Below are 25035 nucleotides of genomic sequence, written 5' to 3' on the forward strand. Positions count from 1 at the left end.
GAAAAAGTAAGGGAGAAAGTCAATCCACAGTTCCTGATGTAGGATAAGGTGGTAATAAGAAATGTATGTCTCAGAGCACTTCTAAAACAGTTATTTTTGACTCGAGCAGACCAGTTGCAATGCTGAAAGTTCAGCAGAGAGCAGAGTCATGTTCTTTCATCAGTCAGGAATCCCTTACTCCTTCTAGTAAGTGCAGATTTCTTCCAGCAAGCAGCAGGGAATGTTCTGCGCATGTCACAAGACTTGTCTCCAGCCTCTCCAACTGCCTCGCCCTGGCTGAAGTTAACAGTGAATAAAGGACAGTTTCCCAGCATCCTACTCCAGTGGATTTCCATCATCCCCACGGGCTCATTGGGATAGCATTTGAACTGTGGTGTGAATGTAATATGGGTTTACAAAGTGTTGTTCTGCCTGCCAGGAGATCACTTACAAAAAGTCAATAAAGGAGAGATACAAAACTTACCAAATGAAGTTATTTAAAAACATGCACTCGTGGAATAGTGTTCAATAAATGCAATTAGGAAACCTTGGCAAGCACCCAGGCCTGGGTGCCCACAAGTTCATCTAATGAGCAGTAGTGACAGAACCCAGAATGCAGAATTAGGGATTAAAACTGAACATATCATGAGGGATGTAATTCCAAAGTGCAGTCCAGAAATCTCCATGCTGAGCTGGAAGATGCCTGTAGGCAGAAAGCACTACCATAAGGTGGATCCAAACCTTAATCCACCACCTCCCTGCCACCCAAGGAGATTAGATATCGGCCTTAGGGTCAGTGATAAGGTGCTGCTACCCCCACAGGGACCTGTTGAAGCTGAGTGCCTGCAGATCTTCAGTTATGGGTCTCTAGCAGCTGAATATATGTTTTGGGCTTAAAAGCTTGAGATCTCTTTGTTCATTTTGGAGATGCAACTTCAGCATAATAACATGACTTGGCAGTGTCTCGCCAATAATGATTTTGATCTCATTTCACTGATAGTTTAGCATCATCAACTTAGAACTGACTTACTTTCTCTGCTAAATGCCAACGAACTGCTGAATGACTCTTTTATAACTTGCTGCCTGGGAAGAGGCAGTGGTCATCTTATGACAAGAGTATATATGAATCACAATTCATGATTTCATTAGCAAAGAGTCAACATAAATAGGTTGCATGGAGCTTTTTATTCCAGGGGCTACTAAATGGTATGACCACTACCCCTGATGCTTCGTGCTGGTTTTGCAGAATGAAAAGCCTCCACAAGCCCTGTAGCGAAGGGAAACCCAGCAGCCATACAAACAATGCTACAAGATATCCTCTGCCTAATTTCCGGGCCACAGCTCTTTGGGGAGTTCTCTGCATTCTTCTGGTGACTTGCCTCTTTAGTACCCTCCCTGCCCTGCTCCTCTAGGGAGAAAAAGGGCTCATTACTGCACAGAAATATGGGAACGGCCAAGTCAGAAGGGGCATTTTCACCAAGGATCACTAAGTTATCTTCCCTTGGTGAAAGGGGGAACCCTTATATTCCTTTTTCAGATTACAGCTGATTTGTTTCCTGTCTTTAAAAATTTAAGGCAACTTGTGTCCAAGGCTGAACCAGGAAAGAGTCCTTTTAAGTCCTATGGCAGGTACAGTGACAGAAAGCACAGAAGGCATGAAAATAGCTGTAATTGTGAAGAAGTCCCGGCAAGATCATTTGCAATCGTTACCAGCCTGGGCAGGGCTCTCAGACAGGTCGGGATACAGATCCAGTAAGGTCGGGGTTAACAGCTTAGGGATGAGTAAAAGGCTGGCCCCTAGAACTGCTACACAAATGACTTTCTTTCAGCATGTTAGATGAGGAGACTAATCTGGTCAATCTTGGAAGAACGAATAAGGGAAGTAGCTTCCCATGTGCTATCCAGGACCCTGGTACCAGGCTGCAGAAAAGAGAAAGCAAACACCTGTTTGCTGGCCCTCGGGAGCACTCGGTTTCCTCTGGGAAGTGTTTTTTAAGAAGCCTGAAAGCTCCTTCATCATATACTCCCTGCTTTTAGTGCTGGTAGCATCCACTTAACGAAGTGTGATGCTGCAGGAGGACAGGACCTAGCCCTCCTGCTGGCTACTGTTTCCTGCCTATTTGCAAGGCCCAGATCTCACAGATTTCACCAGATCCTTTGCCTTCATGCAGCAGTGGTTTTGCAATGCTCCCCAGTCGCTGATGTAGCAGGAGAGCAGCAGGAGACTGAGGAGCCAAAGTGGTCCTTGAGTGAGTGTTTTTGAGGAATTCTCCTCAAAGCTACTCTACTCACAGTCACCGCCGCTGGAGTGAGTCTGGGAATGTTCCCTGTGCCCAGGAAAGGAGCAGGAGGAGCTCAGCTGCGCACTTGCTGCTGGAAAACTTCACAGTGCCCAACTTTCAGCTGGCTCGTGGCATTTAAAAGAGTTGAGGGATGGGACAGTTCCAAACTGGTGAGGCCGCTTTGGATGTCCCATGAATGTGGCCTGTTACCTAATGCCCCAGCAGATATTGGCAATTAACTGAGAGTTTACGTGGTGTGGGCTTTGGAGTGTTACAGTCTTTTCTGCACCGCATGTTGAGATAAAGCTGTGCCTTCTGGCTATTGTTAATGCAGAAAATGTCTGAGGTCTTGTTTTGCAAACACCTGCCTGTTTTAATATAGGAGACCTCTGGGTTTTGAAGACAAAAAAAAAAGGTTTCCTGGGAAGAAATTGGATTTTACTGGCCTTCTCAAAGGAAATTTAAAAAAGGAAAGGAAAAGGAAAAGGAAAAGGAATAAAGGGAATAAATTCTGCATTTTATAACCACTATAGTTATGTGACAAAACCAAACAAAAACAAAACCCCCAATATTTTGAGAAAAATCCATCAAATCTGAGACAAAGAAGAATGCAGCAAGAGAGTTTCTGGAATCTGGCCCTCAACCACAATAAAGAGTGGCATGCCTTATTATACCAGCTTATACTATTGTATTTTAGCAAGGAAATTGTATGTAATGAAATTAGGTTAGGGTTTGGTTTTTTGGTATATTACTACTGCAGGGGAACCCTACTCATACCCAAAGACCCTTATGTCATGAGACATAGGAAGAAGCTGAATTAAGGAGAAAAAATCTGCAGAAAAAGGAACCACAGAATTTTTGTGTGCACTTTACTTGGTTGATCCATAAGAATGAATAAGGAGAAGGTGTCAATGAGCAGGGCAGTGTCTGAGCTGTCCCACCAGAAATACCCTGGCCTGTCACCAAAACAGCTGGTGCACAGGGAACAGCATAGAATTTCTCTACCCCCTCCCCAGACCTGTAGCATTCATCCCTTCATTACATTCTGGGGGAAACAAGTGCCACCATTTCATTCTGAGTTTCTGCAGGAGAAAAGGATCCCCTTCTGTTTGTCTGCTGCTGGACTTCACCCTGGGTGTATTTGACAAGGGGTTTGCACTGCCATCTGCCCGGGATGTTTCACTGTTGTGGAGGGGGGGACAGGTCTCACCAGCTTCAGGGAGGGCACCAGGACTGTGGTATGCTGCCCTTCTGCCTGGCCCCAGCCTTGGCCTCACACAAGCTCATCCAGCTCTCTGCCAAGCTGCTTCATGGAGCTAGACCAGCCGGATACTATTGACTTGATTTGTTTTCCAGCCTGTGAAAAGGCGTGATAGCCAATGTCTGTCTTAGGTCAATTTAGGCTGCTCTGGATGTGCAACTTTAATTCTAGGAATGTGATAGTTGTTCCCATTTCACTTTTTTCACACCAGTCACTTTTCTGTAAACGAATATCATCTCTCTCAACAATTATCCGTGTTCCCACTGGATGCAAATAGATTTCCAAACACAATTCTCCTGAAGATTGCTGGTTTAACCTCACTGCAGTGCTGCCAATTATAACAACCTTTGGTCCCACATGCTGAAAATAATCTCCTGAAATCAATGGATTCCCTGTAGAGCCATGCTCTCTATAGCATTATCAGGATCTTGCTTGCAAATGACACCAGCGACCCCACACATCCGGCTACATGAGCTCAACTAAAGCTGGTGACACAAAACCAGGCGCAAGCCCTGGAGTTTGTGTGTCCCCAAGGTCTGTCTCCTTTTTTTCAGGAGAGTTTTGCCAGATCTTCTGGCCAGGGCCTGTGGTTTTGGAAGAGGAAACACTATTTGTCTCATAATACAGACATCAAATACAAACATGGGAGCTGCAGTTCCTGGCATGAAAGCTTTTTGTAGCAATTTACTATCCAACATCGTTATAATTAATGAGGGCTGTAACTATTATTTTTAGTTCAGCTAAAATGAGCTATAAGTTATTAGAGACAGACATGTTGTGTAATATGTGACTAATGTACCATCTCACCAAGAATTTGTATTAGATTGCTGAAAATTGCAGGGAAATGATTTCCAGAGTATTCCAAGTACTCTGAATGCTCTTTGAATGTACAGCAGAAAGCAATCTACAGCTTAGCTGGCTCAACTGGCTAATTATGTCAAAGCCTTCAGAAAATTAAATTACTATAATGTAAATTCAGGCTGCATCTTCTTGCAAGAAAGATGTGGCCAAGTGTATTTCAGCTGTGACAAAATTTAAGTCATTGAAATTACTTGTAGCAGGAGGTGGAAAATGGAAATGGGAGAAGATTGCCAAAGGTAGAATTGATGAAATAACATGTTTCATTTACAGGGGTAATTAGCCTGTGTTAAAGCCTGTCTGGGGCGACAGGGCCTGAGACACCCTGAGCCTGGGAGGATCAGGCAGAAGTAGAGGAAGCTGACGTGAGGGGGTGGCAGCTGAAACCCATGTGGGACCTGGGAGAAATCCACTGCCTCACCATGCATTTGGTTTGTTCAGAGTAGGGTTTCATCTCTGTGCCTGCAGAGGTGGCTGAGTATCTTACATGATTTGCTTCTTATCTGCCTTTGCTTAATTGCACCATCACACATTATTCAGCATCAAGTCCCTGTCTTGGAAAATGGAGAGACAGAATCTAGCTCTCTGTGTATCTGACCTACCACTTCAGTACCAGCTTCACAGATACACACCAAGAAAACCTCAACAAAAACCTCCCTCCCGCACGCCCACACCCTCTCCTCCAAGTAGCAGCCCCAAGTAACACCCTTCTTTTATAAGAAGTAGCATAAAACATTTTTCCTCTCTTCTCTTGGGTTGGGGCACATTCTTCCCTATGTAATGATGTTGTTTTCTTGTCTGGCAATGTTGTACACACTGTCACAGTTATTTGCTATGCAATTCAATTCATAAAAGTCAGCAACCTGTTGAAGTGATTAGCCGTATTTGCTTAAGAGACGCCCAGTACTGGAATTGCAGGGAGAGTGCATTACAGGTCAGAGTTACAATATTGACCAGGATCTGGGGGGAAGCTTGTACAATCACATTATCCATTACTATTTATGACTCCCAAGCTAGTTAACCTTAATACAGCTGCTCTTAAGAGATACAGATGGGAAGTAACTCTGTATAAACTACATACTGTATAAAGTTTATGTGCAACCAAGTTGAAGATGGAAAGATGGTGGAGTGGATCCTTGAGATCCAGCTTACTTTAGCTGCTAGGCAAAAGCACTGGCCTTGGCTGGAGCATCCAGTGTCCCAGTCAAGACACCAACATGTTCTTGAGAGAGTGCTCCAGCAAGGAGTGTAAGGTCACCTGCACTGGTTGGTGCCTCACTGCCCAGAGGATTTTTGTCTGTGCCTTGAGAATTACTGTCTGCATCTCCTAGGCACTTCCCAGTAGACTGGCACAATGTGAGGCACACTTGGCACAGGTGTAAGAAGCAAAACATGCAGGGAATCTGTGTGACTTTACCTTCACAAGAAAGTGAGACAAAGGTAAAAAGAGCAGGTATTCATTATGGAAGAAAAAAAAAATCCCTGTGATGGAGCACAGCCTTCAGAACACAAACTGGACAATGGGAATGGCAGTGGGATTTTTCAAAGCATAAAAGAAACTTATCAACACATATTTATTTCCTGTTTTAGAAAAGGTGCTATGAAGGCATGAATTCCTAGGAGATGAATCATATATAAAAGACGTGCATCGTTTAGCTTTGAAATTGCATGTGGAATACCAATGAGATAATTCTGCATATGTTCTCCTCCATTCATAAAGACCTGGTATGTTGATCACCTAGCAGGTGTGCATCCAAACAGAGGATGAAGCTGGAAAGTCCTTGTGAAAGAGCATTTGATGTCTTTCCTCTCACATTTCTGTTGGTGGCATAACAAGTAGCAGCTATAGATGCATCTTACAGAAAAGTAATTCCTGTCCAAGAGATTATATTAGTATGTGAGAAGACTGAGGTTAGAAATTTCCTCTGTGTTCTTAGTTTAGTAATCAGTGCCATAATAACTTACTTCCAGGAGCTCAAAACCAAAAGAAGATTCTTATTACAGTGTTGTTTCTGTTTGGGAATGTGTAAAGCTCAATGATTCAAGATTTATGTTTCAGGGAAATCAAAAGAAAATCAAGCTTTACTAAGACAATTGCCAGTTTTTTTCTTTACATGAAAACCTTTCTGTTTTCACGGTGACTTTCAATTTTCAAAACTAGCAACACTTTTTTGGAAAAAATCAAGTCTGAATGGGCATAGTTTTATGGGTTCCATTGGTGACATTTATTGTGCAGCTATAAGCACGAGATCTTTAATGGTCTTGAGTAAGCTAAACTCTGTAACTCTGTCCATAACTGTACAAATATTGTTCCACCCGTGTTGAAAGATATTTATTGACACTTAGCAATTTATATGAGGTCATCGACCTTTAAAACAGGTCTCTTTTTGAAAATGTTATTGCCGTGTTACATTGCTTGACTAAAAATAATTAACTATCTACATTGTTTAATGACACTGCCAAACTACCAACAGCAAGGTGAAACACAAATATGAGACCTTAGAAAACTCTGCCTGTGCCTCACTGAGCCTTGTTTTTCAAAAAGAGAAGCTTCTTTAAAAAAAAAGAATCCATGAAGATATAAAAATGTCTTAATTCTATTCCTGAGGGATTTGCATGGACCAGTAACTGCAGTATTTACACTGCCTCCTAACCTTTAATATATTTGCCCTCCCAACACCTTTGTGACAGAGTGAAAGGACTTTTTTGTCTTTCAACAGATGGATATCTGAGACATGGAGTAGATAGGAGAAGACATAGACTGATTTGTGAAATGCTGCAGGCATTAGTATAGATTAGCAGGAAAGCATTCTGGAAAACATTTCTTGCAGCAAAATGCCCAGGTATGTAACTAGTTTTTCACCCCACAGGCAATACTCAAAGCAACTCCTGATAATTACTTATTGCTAAGTATCTTGCTTTTCCTCTTGCAGCAATTATTAAAAACTGAAAATTCACCTGTCTACCCCTGCTGCTGTCTTTAACTGGGGCTGTCTGGGCGCACCTTTAGTCCTCTCACATGATGCTGTCTGTGGCACCACAGTGGGAAAATTCCTTGTGGCAAATACTTGACAGAGAAGAACAAAACACTGCAGCTTAGTGGGTAAATTATGAAGGATGGAAGCACAGCCAGCAATAAGACTGTGCTCTGGAATTTTAGCAGTTGATAAAGAATAAATATGATACCTGACAGCTGAGTGATGCTGTGGAATAATACTCATTTTAAGATCTCACAGATGGTTTGATCCCATTGGCTGTCTTGAAATGTGTGAGAAAATGCGATCTTTTCATGTTCTCCCCTTTCCAGAGCTTTTTCTTTATAAACTTGTACTTAAAATGAAAATAGCAACTTAGCCTGTCTTTTATATTTACCTTCTTACTTGCAGAATTAATAACCCAGTTTTAAGTAACAAAGATAGATCCCTCCCCGACAGCATCAATCTTCCCTTCCAGTGGAAGATGGGAGATGGTTCTGCTCAGGGCAGAGACACAGGCAAGGGCCTGGGAAAGAGAACTGAGCATTTCTCTTGTGTCTTTCCTTGCCCCACAGCCCAGGCCAGCCTTATGTGTCAGTAGCTCAGTATACAGTAAGAGAGCTCTGCAGCCATTTAGAGAATCAATTCCCAGGGTTTCTGGCTTGCTCAGTTCTCTGTTAATGTGCACACAATTTCACAGCTGATTTCAACCTAAGCCACTAATGATGGTAATAAACGTCTTCCAATTTTATTAAGTCAGATGTAATTGGATATTTCAAAGCAACAAGAGGAACAGGACAGATTAGGTCTATGAAAATATGAGATTAAATTCCTCTTTCACTTGCGGCAGCCCTATTTGAGTATCAGAATTGGTGCCTGTGTACTACTGATTTATCAGTATCTATTTATGAGGAAATGGACTATCTGTGCACATATTTAACAGACCTGAGTACTTTAAAAGCAGAGTTTGCCTTGTTCTTTCTCAAAGGAAATGGGAATTCATCACTCTCTTAGCACTCACCCCAGAGGCTGCAGCAAACACTTTGCTTTGGGAGGCGTTCCTTGTTCTGCCTGTGCCCATCAGCTGGACAACACTTGCAAAGTGAAACCTGCTCTTTTTGGCTGAGTTTAAAGGGAAGAAGATCAAACCACAGGCTTTGCACATGTTCACAGGAAATGAATAGCATTGCTCTGCCCATAAAGCGTGGTCTGAATTAAGGAGAAGGCAGCATGTGTGTGTAGTGGTGGGTATTAAAACTGACTTTGGGTATTGTGGAGACACTCTGTGCGCCCTGCCTGCCTAAGCCACGAGTGTCTTCCCAGTCACTAGACACTAAATAGATACTGAATAAGAACCACAGAGACCCCAAAGCCCTCATGTGTCTGAAAGAATGAAGCATTATTGACGTGGAAAATGGAAACAAGAAAAAATGCGTATTAACTTTGGGGCTGACAGGCTTTTACCTCGAAGTTACAGGGCAGCAGTGACTGACATAAAAGCAGGAACCATTTAGAAGATGTTAATGGAAGTATTTCTTTGCAAGAGCCAAGCTGGGTGACAGGATTAAATTGTGAAAGGGAGGGCTAATGCAACTGACTTAAAAAAATATTGATAGCTGTGCAAAGCTAATCCTACACAGGTGTCAGAAAAGACTTGCATAGTGCCAAAAGCATATGTACATTTTAAGAGAGTCACATTTTAGACTCACAGAGTCATACCAGCTGGAAGGGAGCCCTGGAGGTTGCCTGGCCCAGCCTCCTGGCCAAAGCAGGGTCATTGAAGCATTGAGTTGTAGATAGGAATCGAGGTTTGTCAGACTATTAGTTTAATCTACTGAGCATCCTGGAAGAATTAACAGAAATGGAAATTACAGCTTGATAAGAAATTATATTATTTAACTTATCCAAAAACAATGGAAGTTGGGAATTACTGAGCTTTATTAGGCTGAAAAATAAATGGAGCAGTAAGGCCAGTTACTTAGGCAAGGATGTTGTGTGGCAGTGTTGCAGGCACTGTATGCTCCACCACACCAGCATCCTGCCCATGTCTGAGATTCCACTGCCTGTAAAAAACACACAAGAAATATTAAAATGTATAAGCAAATGCCCAGTGTCACTGTTGAGGCATCTGCATGACAGTCAGTTGGAGCAATTGCTTTCAGATGAACTGGCTGTCTTATCTAGGGGTAAAGTCATAACATCATGAAGTTACTTTCATGTTCAAGATGAGTGTCACAGAAGGGTGTCACACAAGAAAGTGAGCCTGGATCATGATCTGTCAAAAATGTTTTAGCATTCCAAGCAGGAAGAACTTACAGTCACTTATATCATCCTTCAAACAATGACGTGGCTGAGGACTCCATGTACAACTCAGCAAGAAAAAAAACCCCAAAACCAACAACCAACCCTCTAAAGAAAACTTATCCTGAGGAAGTTTGGTAGCAGATAAATATCATATTCTGAATACCTGCCCAGCCCCTTGCAAGTTTTTATAGTTTCAAATGTAATAAACTTACAGCAAGAAAAGGTAGAAATTGTATAACTATTGGGGTTTTTCTATCTTTTTTCATTTTAACCACTGTTTTGATAAGACACATGCACAGATTTGTATTACTGAAGTCCGAGAGCGCATTGATTAATTTGTGCCTGAGACATTAATCCTTTAAGGTCCTATGCTGAATGCATACTAGGTAAAATTTTTGCAGTAGGAGAGAAAAAGCAATTACAGGGCTGATCATTTAAAAGACTAAATGTTTGTTCTTCTTCCTTCAGCACAAGCTGCTCTAGCCAAGAATATTAACCTGAGTAACAAAAGGGATGGCTGAAGGGGAAGTGCAAGATGAGGCTTAACATCCTCCAGGCCTGAACCTAAAGCACTTTCTGCAGCCAAAGCTGCTATTGTTGCTAAAAAGGCTGCTGTGAGTTCAGGGACACTGGAGCCTTTATCTATATTGCTTTGTCTGTATTACTTGAAATTCAAGGAGAATAAATTACTGGATTTACAGTGTGAACAGAGTATCTTGTCATGGGAATGCCCAGAAGATGGTCTCATATGCATCTTTATGAAGGTTCATATTTTCCTAGCTGTTAAGGATTCACTGCTTAACAGCAAGTGTCCTTTAGAAGCTCTGAAAATATTTGAATCTCACCCAGCCAGATCACTAAACAGCTGCGCTGTCTGGAGGAGTGGGAGGGACTGGAGTGCCAGTGGACTGCCAGCCTTGGTGCCAGTGGCCACGCTTGCAGTGCCTGGGTCAGCTGAGCCACAGGAGACCTCAGAGCTGAGAAGGGGGCTCAGCTTGCACAGCCCTCCATCCCCATGGGACAGTGCATCAGTGCATCTTTCTCTTTCCTCTGGGTAAACTCAGAGCCTTTGCTCAGGCCCAGTTGCATCTTCATCGGTGTTGCTGAAGTACTGAGCCAAGGACTGGCTGAAGACCTGCCCGATGTATTGCCCTGGTGTTGGAGCATGCAGGTGTTTGTCCAAGGGTGCACCCATGGCTGGCAGGGAGGGACCTGCTGGCACCCTGACTGAGGTGCTGAACACTTCTGGGCTCCTCACAAACATGCTGGAATGGGAAAAATATTTACTCATGGAAGTAATAGCTGACCTTCTGGTCAGAAGAACATGCTACCAGGCACAAATAGGCAACCTAATGCATGGACTTTTGTTTTCACTATCCCACTTGCACGAAAGAAGGCATTTAAGGCTCAGAGAGTGTTTCCCACAAAGGCAGAGGGCAGTGGGTTAGTGGCTTCCTTCCTGAATGGGACTGTGGAGCTCCCTCGGCTGTGTCATGGCAGGGGGCAATGGAGGAAGGAAGCAGATAACACACAGCCGTCCTGCAGGCACCCGAGGGGCACAGAGGAAGACTCAGAGGTTGTGAGCTGTGAATATCTGGATTTGAGAATAAAAGCCAGGTGATACCAACCTCCAGAAGCCGCCAGAGCTCCCTGCCAGAGCTGCTGCTGGATCTGCGAGAACCATGTGGGAACCAAGATGCTCCTGCACCTCTTGGGCAGCACTTGCTATTCTGCCATCCAGCCATCCAGCCATCCTACTATCCAGCCATCCTGCCATCCTGCCATCCTGCCCCTCACCTGAGCCAAAGGGCCATAATGTTCAGGGAGTGTGTTGTGGATGAGAAAATCCCAAGCAGGAGACAGACAAAAAAACTTCAAAATGGAGCTAATTAGTCAACAGATGCTCTCCTCCCTCCCCAAAACCTTCAAGGAAACATTTGTATCTACACAGTTTTCCATTCCATCTGTGGTTATATACCTATATCTGTCTTAAAAAGAATAGTGGTGTCAAGTCAATGTACCATTTATTATCTTCTACACATAAGGCTGCGTCTACGTTCTGCCTTGCTATTAAATGAGCAGGGAGGCAAGCATCAGTCACTGGTTTTAGTGGGAAACATATATTTCCCAATATTTTAGTTTGCTTTCTATTTTAAATAATACAGAGAACAGGAAAAACACTGTGCCCATAAAAATTGCAGTGAAAATTACAAATTAAGTATTATTGCAGTATCTAATCGGACCGAAATCTGAAGGAAATGAGATAACATCTAGGTAATGTGAATTCAAAAGTAAAACCCTCATTCACTCTTGTGGTATGTCTTTCCCAAAAAAATATACCAGATTAATTAAAAGATTAAAAGCAAGGATGAAGAAGAAAAGAAAGTGGGTGAAAGTGGCAGCAAATGAACAAAAGAAGGAAAGATAATAAGCTCTTGTGCTTAAGTAGAGCCTTCCATTAGACCACAAACTTGTGTGAGAGAGACTGAGAACAAATTTTTTTTCAATTCACATGTCTCATGGTTCAAAGATGAAACACTGGAAACATGTGTGCTCTTTTCTGCCCTATTTAAATCACTTCAGAACAAATCCATCCCTGTTGTAAGTGGGTGTAACTCTTCAATCCAGTGGAGTTGCACCTGCTTACACTAAGGCAAATTTTGGCTCAGTTTGGATCCAAACTAACTCAACATTTGGAAATAAAAACGAGAAGCTTGGCATATTCCTGCATTTCATCTGGAATCTCATAAAGACTGAGATTAGTTTATCTAATAGATTTACAACTCAAAAAATATTTTATTCTGCTATTGACTCAGTCCAAAACTCTCCCTTTCCCTGCTCCCTTCATCCTTCCTCCCTCCTCTCCCTGTGCAGGAGGATCGGTCCTGCCTTGGCCCCTGTTGTCCTGCTGCAGCTGGTGGGGAGCACAGCTAATAACAGCACATCCTTTTTGATCTCCAAAGTGCTCCACAGGAGATTGTTCCTGTTGGTAAGGCTGGCCCTGCTGCACTCATCTGCCAGCTTCTTCTCAGACTGTAAGGATGTGAGTGCCTGAGGATGAGGGACACTTCCTGCACCAGCACTGCCAAGGACTGGCATCACTGAAAAAGAGGAAGTCTAGTTTCCTCCCTTAATTGCTAAAGAACTGATACAGAGGCTTGTGTGAGGAGGAAAGTAATTTTTTTTTTTTTAATCTTAGTACATCTATGATGTTTTAGGAGTCATAAGGGACAAGTAGTTAAGCCTGGAAACTTGTAAGCATTTAAAGGGATGTCTTTCAAAGAAATGCAAGCACAAGGAAATGTCAAAGATCCTCCACTCAAAACCCACCCATTCAGAAAAAGCCTGAGTAAATAGATAGCCTGTGCAATGTGTTGGGAAAGTCAACAAACCTGGCCTTTCTCACAGGAAGGGGGAAGTGAATTCCTGAATCAAGGATTCTCTCCTGAGGAGACCAAGCCCACAGCTCTGAGAAGTACAGAGTTACAGCCTGTTAATACTGTTTCTTGCTTAGCCCTCCAGAAAGAGTACTCCAAAAAGCCACCCTGGAGCCTAAGAGAATCTGGCTCAACAGAGCAGAGGAGCTTGTGTTATACTTGGAAATGACTGGCAAGACAGATCAGTCTTTGCATTACACGTTCATTATGTTTGAACATATAGTGCACAGACAGGTGTATGATACCCCAGCCTTTCAGGGACAACCAAGTGAGCACAATGGCAGGATCCAGTGAGGGCTGTGAAACCACTGGAAACACTTGCAGATTTTGTATGTGGTAGGAAACGCTGCTTGAAGAAGAGGAAAAAACATATGGCTCAGCTGGGAAGATAGTGGTTTCTCTTGGATTAAGTACTTGCAGAATCACAGAATGGCTGAGGTTGGAAGCAACCAGGAGTTTGGGGCAGGGTTCATTTTCTTCATAGTAGCTAATAGGGGACTGTAGCTTGGATTTGGGCTGGTAACAGCATTGATAATTCGGGCACATTTCTGTTATTACTATGCAGCACTTACAGGGCCTTTTTGACTCAGGGCCTTTTCTCCTCCTCACCAGTGAGGAGACTGGGGATGCACAAGAAGCTGGGAGGGGACACAGCCTGGACAGCTGACCCCAACTGACCAGAGGGGCATCACGGACCATATGGTGTCATGCTTAACTTATACAGCTGGGGGGAAGTTGACCAGGGGCAGCTGCTTGGAGGCTGGCTGGTCATTATTTGGTTGGTGGTGAGCAGTTGTTTTTCATTTGCATCACTCATCTTTTTTGTGGTTTATTTCAGTCTCTTTTTTTTTTAAATGTATCTTCATTATGCCATTGCTGTTATTGTTGTAATATTATTGCTAATAATATTATTGTTGTTAAGTTGCTTTTATCTCAACAGACAAGTTTTCTCACTTTTACCCTTCCATTTCTTCTCCCCCTTGTCCTGACGGGTGGAAAGTGAGTGAGAGCCTGTGTGGTGACTAGTTGCTGGTTGGGGCTAAACCACAACAGTACCTCTGGAGGTCACCTGGTCCAACCCCTCAGCTCAAGCAGGGCCATCTCTAGATTAGTGTGTCCAGGACCATGCCCAGGCAGCTTTTGATATCTCCGAAAGACTCCACAACTTCTGTCCGCAAGCAATCTGTGGTTGTGATTAGTACTGCCCTCACAGCCCAGCATCTCTCCATCTTTCAATCACAGAACTCCCATTTCAGCCCTGTCTCAGCCTAGCAAGGGAACTGAGCTGATGCCTTGCTTGTGTGGGATAGCAGGTGGGTCACCTGATGGGTCAGAGAGGTGCTGATGCCACCACAGGACACATTGTCCCATTGCTTCCCTTGTCAGTTTGATATTCCCATGACTGTGCAGGTTATATATACCCAAAACACAAAACCACAAACCAGAAAATCCAAAAATTAATGATTTAGACTTTCTCCATGTGAGAAGAAAGCAGAAACTTGATGGACTATCTGACTTTAATTAATAGACAGAGCCTGGTTGTCTCAGGATTCAGAGCAGCATCTTCTGGCAAGGGTTTAAGAATCAACGTTGCCACCAGACCTTCATATCTTGTGGAAGGGAAACAAGCACACCTCATCTACAAGCACAGCTACAGCATCTACCCCAAATCTCCACCCAACATGAGTTAGTCAAATTATCTACTTTGTCTTTGCTTGCACGCTGCTTTCATCACGGTGTGTTTTTTGCAATGACTGCTTTATTAAACCTTTTTTATCAAGCAGAAGACATGAGCTTGTTGATAATGCTGTCCCTGTCAGGATAAGACTGAACACATTATTTGTACAATGGTGAGGCTTGGCTTTTCTGAAGGAAGCTATCAACAGCTGCCATGAAAGCTGCTTGAAAGAAACCGCTATTTGCCTGTAAAAATTTTGTCAGCAATGAAGAACCGACTGTAAAACCACAAACAGCAATCAGTTCACCTTCCAGTCTCTTCTAGAGTTTTCCAGTTTAAAGCACACTGGATTATTTCCTAGCAGCATGCAAATAGCAGAGTTTGAATCAACAATGAGCTAAAGTAGAGCACAAAGAAACAGATGATTACACCACCCAGACCAGGGTAGTGAGAACCAAGAAACCTTTTATTGAAGCAGATGTAAATTCTTGTTTTATGAAAATAAGTGGGAATTTTGCCATTTACTTCAAACCACTATGCTCTGATCCATTAGAATTTGAACCTAAACACAAAAACACAGCACTGATACTTTGGACACCGAGGAGAACAAGATAAATTAGTCGTCAGCAGAAGTGAGATATTACATATTTTTTGGCTCTGTTTGGGATCTTCTGGAGCCGAGAATTTTGATAAGTATGCTTACTGTTGTATTTTACTTTTTGCAGGAAACAAGCTAGTTTTTCATTTTTCCTTCAAATGTTCAGAAGTGATTTTTACATTCAGTAAGTCTGCAATAAGAAGGATGAAAGTCAAGTCCATTGTGGGGTACCTTGGATGGAAGATTAGCAAGGATCAGCAAAAAAATTTTGAAGAACTTATCAGATTGTTTGTTCTATGATAATTCATAACTGGAAGCTAGCTCCTGCCATGAAGAAATCAAGCACTTCTTCTCATTATAAATGATTTCTAGTATCTCTGAATTTTCTCCCTGTATGTGGACTGGTGGCAAGATCCAACCAGTGTAACTCATAACAGCGATGAATTGTGTCACGCTATTTAACTTGTACGTAAAATGCAGAAAGGAATTGGTTCATCTTGGCTTCTGAGGACACTTGTGTCCATCACATTGTCTAACTTGAGGTTGGGTTCTTTTGTCTTTTATATTTCACCAAGAAGTGAAATAGAACCATCAAGTTTCAGCGGTCAGAGGAGTGCAAGTTCCATTGGAACCACTTATTTTCAAGTCTGGAATTTACCCAGAAAGCTGGAATACTTTTGTCTTTCCTGCAGATATCTGTGTGACAAGGTTATCAATGTGTACAGTTGCCTGTGATTCCACATGCTTGTAAAAATGAGCAATTCTCAGAGCTGCCTGTGGTAGTTACTTGCTTTGTTGTGACTAGCTCCATTACTTATTTTCTTTTGTCTCCCATTCAGAGAAAAATAAAATTGCTGATAAACAATACAAAAGGAAGTGTTCAGAGTTGTGAATTAAAGAAGCTGGAAGGGAGGGGGGAATAACAGAGGGTAATTTTATCATTTATCTTTGACCTGAAGCAATAATAAATGTGAAGTCTGTATAATCATGGGTGATGTTTTTATATATGTATCATATTTTAGATTGGTTTGGGAGAGAAACACATAAAATTGATTGACTGGTGATGTGGCAGTAATTATGCAAATAGAGTAACTCGACCATAAAACACTTTAAGGAGGAGAAGGTAGTTCAATAACAAGTAAGCATAAAAAAATGTGGTTATTGCATCTATCCTATGTCCTGACATCTCTCCTGCCAAAGCATGAAAGGAATGGATGTTGTGTAACAAAATTAAAACTTTATAAAATGTCAGATGAAGGTCATAAATAACTTTTCCTTATAAAAAAAATGTCCTTAATTGTTGACTGTGTCTTTCTTACAATTTTGTTCAGTCTTGGGCAAAGTTCAGTTTTATTAGACCAGCCTTGTGCAGCAAACACACCTTTGCTCTGCTGCTTTACTGCATCATTAATGGTTCGTTTGCCTTTGGGGGCAGGGAAAGGTGAGGGTTGCTGCTGTTCTAGCCTTTCCCTGATGCTGCTCAAATGAGAAATGTGAGGTAATAGTTCACTGAGTCACTCTGTGAAGTATTCTCAGTTGCTGAGAATAAGTCATAAGTAGTGGCAGAGTATTCCCTCACTGCCCCCTCCACAGTCCCTGTATTCTTGCAGCTGCATTAATCATCATGCAAGACAGTGGATGCTTGAGAAGGTCAAAAAATAAGGAAAAAAAAAGAAATTATGGACAATGGACTGTCTTTGAGTGGAAACTCAAAGGGGTGGAAGAACTCCCATCTGAGCACAGATTTGGCCTTAATTTGGCCTAGATTTGAGATGTGAGTGAAGAACTCTCCAATACCTGGGAAATTGGAGATATTTGCTTGGAGGCAGCCATGCATTAATTTTAGCAATGCAGAAATTTGCTGTGAAGAGAGACCGGTGAGCAGCAAGCCAAGAAGGAAATATACAACAGAGAGGGTTGAAAGCATCTCCCAAAACATACTTCTTTCCAACCAGACCTATCAGGAGATACACTGGAATCCTGGAGAGGTCCTCTTTTTTCAGCTGGCTCTCTGTCCAGACAGAGGTTGAATGTGCCCGTTGTGAGCTGTGGCATGTCCTTGGCCAACTGCTCTCCTCAGCAGCGAGTCCTGTGCCTTTGGGCAGGTTCAGGGTGTAGGACAGTCTCATTGTGCCTGTGCTCTTGGCTTGATGCTTTTGGATGTCACTGAGAGACCTGCTGTGCACAAACAGGCCAGTTCTGCAGCACAGGCTTCCTTATGGACTAAACCACTTCTGTCCATTTTCTCTCAACTAACTCTCCCAAGACGAACACAGCCTTTGATGCAAAACACTGCGTGTGGACCACCACACTCCTCTCAAATAGCAATAAGCAGAGTCAACGTGATGTGGACCACATGCTCTTGGAGGATCCAGGTTTTGAGACATTAAAGACAGTCATCTGTCAGAAGTGACTTGAGAGGGATCAACTGTCCAGAGTATCTTCAAAAGATGACCTAGGAACCATCAAATGAAGCAAATAGGATCAGGGTTCATGGCAAGCCAAAGTGGGTGTTGGTTCTTGCAGCAGGTGCAGGTACCTGTGCAGCCAGAAGGAACAGGACAAGCTCTGGACAAGAGCTCCACTGCAAGCTACTAGATAAGCAAGCTGTGGTGGCTAGGAAAGTCCAAACCATTCTGAGCTGAAAATGTACAGTGTTCAAGGGACTTCAAGGAAACTATACCTATGTGTGCTGTTCTCGTGCTTCCCAAGCAAGTCGCCATTTTTTTGTAAACAGTTTTATAAACAGAGTATTGGACTAGAAGGATATTTGATCTCAACCAGTACATTTGCCCGGTGTTTTCCCTACAATTAAACTGCTAAATGGTTTTTTTTTTTGCCATCTAGGTAGGACATACTAAATATATAAATAAGTAGGATTAAATCTTGAACATTTTACTCGCTCAAGTAGAAAATCATTCCTACCCCCATTACTTCACAACTAATTGCAGAGTCTAGTTGAAACCAAGACTGAAATATGAAGGTGAGAATTCTCAGCTGCTCACAGCACTGTTGTAAGGCACAACCAAAATCATGATAAAAATGGTCATGGTCATGTAGTCCAATAGTCAACATGAAACCAATATATGTTGATTTATCCCATGTGTAGAAACAGTGATTTTCATGCTGTAGGATAAGATTGATAGGTCACCAAGCAGCAAACACCATATCATGACTTGTAAAGGTCTCTCTGTTCTGGAGAACCAGGAGTTCCGACCCTGTACAGCTTTCATGGTGACTGCACACATATATTTTTACCCTATTTGTTTATCGTGCAGGTTTCTGGAGCCCTTGTCAGGCATGAAGTCACATGGACAGAGAGCCACAATGGTAACAGCTTTCTTGGCTTCAATAAAGACAGCAGCTCAGAATTGCCAGGTAAGATGAATAGACTTGGTAAGGCCATGTTCTGTTGTTGTCACTTGTATTTAGTTCAGTCTCCAGCTGGACTAACACAGAATTAGCTTAGGAAGATATATTTATTTTCTAACACCAACAGCCAGTATAGCCAGGAGATAGTCCTTCAACACAGGATCCATCAGACACCGAAGAAAAGGCCACATTTCAGCCCTTGTCCTGCAGCTAGTCCAAACACAAAAGCATAATTCCTGATGGAGTCATTTAGCACTTAAAGGTAACTATTAGGCAAGTGAGAAAAAAATGGCCATCTCTGATTTAAAAGCAATATTTGAACCTGGCACAGCAGAAACAATAGGCTCTTTCCCAAGTGGAGATCAGGTATGTTTATTTTACTGAAATATATGGGTTTGTGACAATCAAAAGCAGATGTTCATTAACAGGCAGGACATAGGTAGGTTTCCAAGGCATAAAGCATGAAGAGGGCAAAGAGGCAAAACATTCAATCTCCTGCCTTGCACCTGAATCTGCCCAGTCCCTTAAATCAGTTTTCAACAGTGCTGTTTGATTTTCATGTTTTTAAGTAACAGCTATGCAGATACTGTTCCTGCTGGCCTTGCAAAACAAGTACTTTGGAGATCATTTTGATTGCTATTTCAGGATATTTTCCATTTTCTTGCCTTTAGCATGACTTGGGATCCAGAACTAGATTTGAATTCTGATGGCTGAAGACGGGCAGAGCTGAGAAACTTCTTTTATAAACCCACTGCAGCCTTCAGTCTGGAGTTGAGTTTCTTCAGAGCCTTCATGTGCTCAGATCCCATGTTTGGTGCAGAGGGATGGCTCTGGATGTGACTCCTTATATTGCTCTTTTGTGTCTCCTAACAGTTTGAAACTCCCTGACCGGAGGTGAGTGATGTTGCACTAGACCAGGGCAACCTTATTTCAAGCAGGAGCTGTCAGCAGAATCAGTGCAAGGTCAGCCACTCCACTTGTTCCTTTCAGGAAACTACTCCTCCTACAGACACCCTCACACTAAACAAACCACCTCAAATCCATGTGCTGCAGCATTCCTCCGTACGCTGGCGTCATGAAGACTGGCAAAAATGCCACAGCAGCAAATGTTAGCAGACCTCCAGACCAAATCAAGCCCCATTTTCCCTTGTACAAGGACAACTCCAAGATAACTTGCCAGCTGGCTGCATTTCTCTTTCCAAACAGTGCAGCAGAATATCAGCAAAAAAAAAAAAAAAAAGTCCCAGGAATGTTTCTACCAGGGAAATTGAGTGATAGAACTGGTAAGTGGATTCAACACACTGGCAAAAGAATTATTTTTATCAGCTGACCCTGAGTATGCCTATAAGATCACATTTCTTAATTTTTGTGTACAAGTGTGTCTGAATTTCAGTTCCAAACCAAACCGAGGTCTGCATGTTACAGATCAGTCACTTAAGTGCTTTAATTTTTTTTTCAAAAAGACAAAAGAAGCAGGGTGGATTTAGACTTGTGGAGTTCCCCAGATGGCACTCTGCATCCCCTTGCCTTTATCAAAAAGCCTGAGACACCCCTGTCCCCCTAACCCGTGTGGTTCACAATCCCAGAACACATATGGTCTCAGACAGGGAGGGTTGGCTGCCTGCTAGACTATGTGGCCTATGAGTTATCCTCAGTGGAAATGGTCACGAACCCACCCTGCAAAACAGCTCTGAAGGGGAAGGGACCCAGCTCCTTAGCTGCTGAGTTTCAGGGGTAATGGTCACAGTAGCAGAATCATAGTTTAACTCCTGCACAAACCTTCCAGCTATGCGACTATACAACGTGATACCACTAGCATAAAGGTAATAATATTGGCTATCTGAAGAAATAATGACTAATTAGAGGTCCAAGTCTGAGTCCCAGTTCTCAACAGCAGAGGCTCCTGGGTCCCTGATACCCTGAGAGGGAGGTGAGAAGCAGAAGCTTGAGGAAGATTAGGGAAGAACTCCAAGGACTCCAGTGGGCCAAAGAGCTCCTTGATGTCCCCCGACACATGGTGCAGAGAGGAGTTTTGGCAAGGTCAGGGAACAATGGGCGTGTAGGTTCCACTCCTGGCATAGACCTTGTGGCTATGTGAGTGGTAAGTAGGTCTGTCAATGACATCCACAGGGGATGCAGGAGCTGGAGTCTGAGCCAGAGAGCGGGCTCTACATCCCTGGCTCTACTCTGCTTCCATTGCCTAATCCCCGCACTGCAGACCATGGGAGAGGGCTAACAAAGTTAAAACAGGTATTTGACACCACAGACCTTATTTCACTGTGTTATGAAAAGTCACACAGGGCAGGCTTTTTTTCCTAGGCTCAGCATCCAGAGCAAACACACCGCTGTAATCTTTAGCAAATACATTTTTGCTTGCACAATAAATCTGTTCAGAAATCACACATTTCCATTCAAACCAGTCACTAAAGGGTCACGTGTTGGGGCCTATCTCTGCTTTGTGCTGACACTGCATGGGCAGAGAATCACGTTCCTTCATGAAAACATATCCCCAGTCTTGAGCCAGGGCTTGGCTCAGAGTCACATAGGACTCATCTAGGTTTCATATCGTGCTTCCTCTTCTTTCTTCACCAACCAGTCTTCAAATATGTCACTTCCGTGCCAGCAGACAAACACAAACCACAAATACATGCCAAGTGGCTGTACCTGTGCTGGGAAATAAAATGGGCCAGGGAACAGTTAAAGGAGGAGTACTGCAAAGCACATCCTATGTCCTCCTGGCTAAGCTCTCACTCTCCAAAGCAGGAGGTCCAAACCAGGAGCAGTCCTGGCCCAGATGCTTTTCCCTAACCAGGGGCAACAGCTGGGAGAATGCTAGGTGATCCCAACCAAAACCATGCCATGCCATGTAGTTACTAATAGGAGCTGTCACACACCACTGCCTGTGTCCTGGTAGTGACAAGTACTACAAAAGTCCCCAGCTGGGACATTGCCTAGGATCTGGAAGATACTCAGTAAATGTCTGTGAATGACTCCTGTGAGATTTTAGGGAAACTACAGAGGCTTTCTAAATCCCTGTTGATCCATAAAATGGGGATAATAAACCCCACTGGATATCTCAGCAGTGGAGGGAGGACAGAGCACTTTCCAACTTAAAAGTAATAGGAAAACATGACAGCACCCTGGCTGCACAAGTGGGCTTATCCCATTGTGTTTGGTAATTTTCATTTGAAAAGAGAGCAAACACTCATTTAAGTGTGTAATTCATAATCAGAACAGAATTTTGGCCATTACTTTAAATCACAAATGAAGCCAGTCATCTGCACTGGAAGTGGACATCTTCACAATAAACAGGAATATAAATCTTTAAAATATAAAAATATTTTGCCATATTCTGAAATAATGTTTTTGGCATTTTGTTTCTTATTGGTATGTATCTTTTTTGCTTCTTTCATTTTCAAGACTGGAAGATGATTATCCATTCTATTTTTATGACCTGCTTATTGCTGCTATCAGGAATGATATCACTAAATGAACTTCAGTAAAGATAGACACAACTTTCTTATACTGAAGAATCTAATAAATGGTGTGGAAAAAAATCAGGAAGGGGTTTTATTCGGTGCTGTGTATTTAAAGATGCTTTCAATCTCTCAAATGTCCAAAAATATGTGGGAGACAGACCTATAGCTGGGAAGAAACAAAACAAAATGCACAGAATGAAACATAGAGGCATAGAGGAAGAAAAAGAGGGAAGAAGAGGAAGAAGGAAGGAGAAAAAGAGGGGTGAAGAGGAAGAAGGAAGGAGAAAAAGCAGGCGAGAAGGAGGAACCACCTGGGCTAATGATACCTTGCTCACTCGTGTGCCCACATTCCAGTACAGCATTTACAAGCCATTAGCTCAGCTGGATGCAAGGCACCCCTGATTTTCAGACTTGAGTGCTGAAGGTCCTCCAAATATTGCAGCCCATATGTAGAGCTACATAGACATATATGTTTGGAATGCATAGTTTAGCTACAGTTGTTCCAACGTACTTGGCCTTCCCCTCATACATGAGATTTCCATTCAGAACCTGAAAGGAATATACCACCAGGGGCTGTATTTCCACCTTCAGGGAAAACCTAAGTGCAAGGGATGTGTGGTGGAAAGCTCTTACTCTCTGAGGAGTTCACCAGCCCCAGGAGGGCTTTACATCTAAGTAACATAGGTTAGATATGTGTAGGCTCTCCTTTGAAGATTGTGCACAAGACTGTTTTGTGAGCAGCGTTGAGACTTTTGCAAAGGCTGGTGTATGAAAGACTTTCAAATTCATACACTTCATGTGTGTGGGAAACCATAAATGCAAAACTACATCCTCTGCTGCCATTGGTTCACAAAACTGCAGAGATGCTAGTAGAGGGAGAATGGATGCTTGACACCAGGTGAGGGTCAGCTGCAAAATACCTGGTTTTCCATGTGGAAGGGTTAGCTGGAAAGATGGTTAAAGAGCAGTATTCCATGATGTCAGTGGTGTTTATGACATGCCCTTTAATTACCCTTACCAGTAAATCAGTGTGTGTACTTTAGTACCACAAAGTAGGGCATACTTTAAAGAAAATAATAGCTCTGCTGATTAGCTAATGAATATGCTATCAGAGAACTCAAGGAGCCTGTTCAGTATTGCTCACTTTAAATAATAATGCTAATTAAAAACATACTGCATGCCTCAAGTCCGCTGCTTAACTTTTCAAACAATGAAATTCTCACATTCATTCTTTCAATTATCTGCTCTGTGGTTATTACTAGAAGGATGCTGTCCTGTTCCCTGGCTTCATGTTTAATTCATAGAAGCAGAATAGTACACACAGAACAGAGGAGTGAATCTAATCTTATCTATGGCTGGAAAATGAAGCTGCCTTCTCCCTAGGGCTGGGGAAGCCCTCTCTGGATGCACACTGTCCAAGCCTGCTGGCTGAGACACAGTCTTGCTGCTCATGTGTCAGGGGCCAATCTGCAGCTGAGGGTAGCTTCCCCTTTCCCCCATTCACCCGCTGACGAGACTGAAGACAGAGTGGCTAACGAGCTTAAGTGATTAAGAGAGCTCAGATAGTCACTGCTGTCTCTCATCAGTACTTCTACCTTGTCTGCTTACAGGGCTAAGAACCCTCTCTGCTTAGAGGGATTTTACCTAAAAGATCCATCTAATCTGGGCTATGTTTCCTCTACACAGCCCTAAACTCATATAGGCTTCATGGGCCACAGTATGCCTTTCTGGAGGACTCTCTTTTGGGGGCAGTTGTCTTCAGGACAGCATGTAGCCATAGTGCCTGGGGTGTCTAAAAGTATTCTCTGATGCAAAAAGGGCAACAGCAGACTGTGCCAAAATGACTGCAATAAGAAGTTTGGCAAATTATGAATTTCCCTTAGCTCCAATAAGAAGTTTGCTATCAGAAAATCTACAATAGAAGATATAACCAAAAATTCATTTTCTCAACCAAAAAGGCTTTGCAAAACGTTTGTATTCCAGTCAAAGAAGCCTGGCTGTAGTGAAAATGAATTTTCTTTTTGAAAACCAAATACTTTCAACTCATTAGTTTAGAACAGCAATTTGAATATCTTCCAAAGCTTCTGTTGAAAAGGCTTGATCTGCTTCCTGTGTGCTTGCCTGCTTTAGCTGGCCATAATTCCTGGCTGGGCTCATCTCTTTTAAATGTTCATTATAAATCAGTGCTCACCTCTGCCACTGAGATGTGAGGAGTTTCACTCCTGACCGTAAGGGGAGTTAGAGCTGACGTAGGGCTGGGAGGATGTGGAAGATCTCAGCGTAAATCTGTGGGAATAGAGGCAAGGGTAAGATTTCTCAGAATCATGCATGGCTGAAACCTCAGGGTTAACATGTCACTCACATAGCTTTCCCCATCAGTAGCATACATTGAAACACAAGTGAAGCATCCTGACCACCTTTCAGGATGACTAACAGGAACAGAAAAAGTAGAGTGTACACCAATATCATAGTGCCTCAGTACATAACTGGGGTGAAATATGAGTTTCTTTCAGTTTTTCCGTGAGTGTTTTATGTATGGCTCATTTCAGAAGTGCTAATCCTTTGCTTTAGATAAGAAAGTGCTTTGCAGTGTGACAGATTTGACCCTGCAGCCCAATGCTGAAGCAAGTGCTCCAGTATGTACCCCTAGCTACCTGCACAAGGGAAAACTGCAAGCAGTGGGATCAGGACTTGTTCACACTGGAGAAGGGGGACAGCACACAGCTGTCAGTGCCTGTCCATGTCTTCCCCGATGAGCTCTGACACAGAGAAATGGTAAGACAGTGGCATCTTGTTTACAAAGCCCAAGTCT

At 42.8% G+C, this 25035-nt stretch overlaps 1 protein-coding gene across 1 annotated transcript in view; it reads right to left on the reverse strand.

Moving 5' to 3' along the window:
- The window catches only part of GATA6 (GATA binding protein 6), a 71650-nt gene that overhangs the window by 19522 nt on the left and 27093 nt on the right, over positions 1-25035 (reverse strand). Inside the window, exon 7 of the mRNA XM_042029927.1 lies at positions 24415-24509. Within this exon, the coding sequence (XP_041885861.1) occupies positions 24462-24509 (48 nt within the window). The 3' untranslated portion in view covers positions 24415-24461. The remainder of the gene's footprint in view (positions 1-24414; positions 24510-25035) is intronic.

Source organism: Corvus kubaryi, unplaced genomic scaffold (genome assembly GCF_017639235.1).
Source record: "Corvus kubaryi isolate FWS band 111438036 unplaced genomic scaffold, C.kubaryi_AGA036_p1.0 132, whole genome shotgun sequence".
Lineage (NCBI taxonomy): Eukaryota > Metazoa > Chordata > Aves > Passeriformes > Corvidae > Corvus > Corvus kubaryi.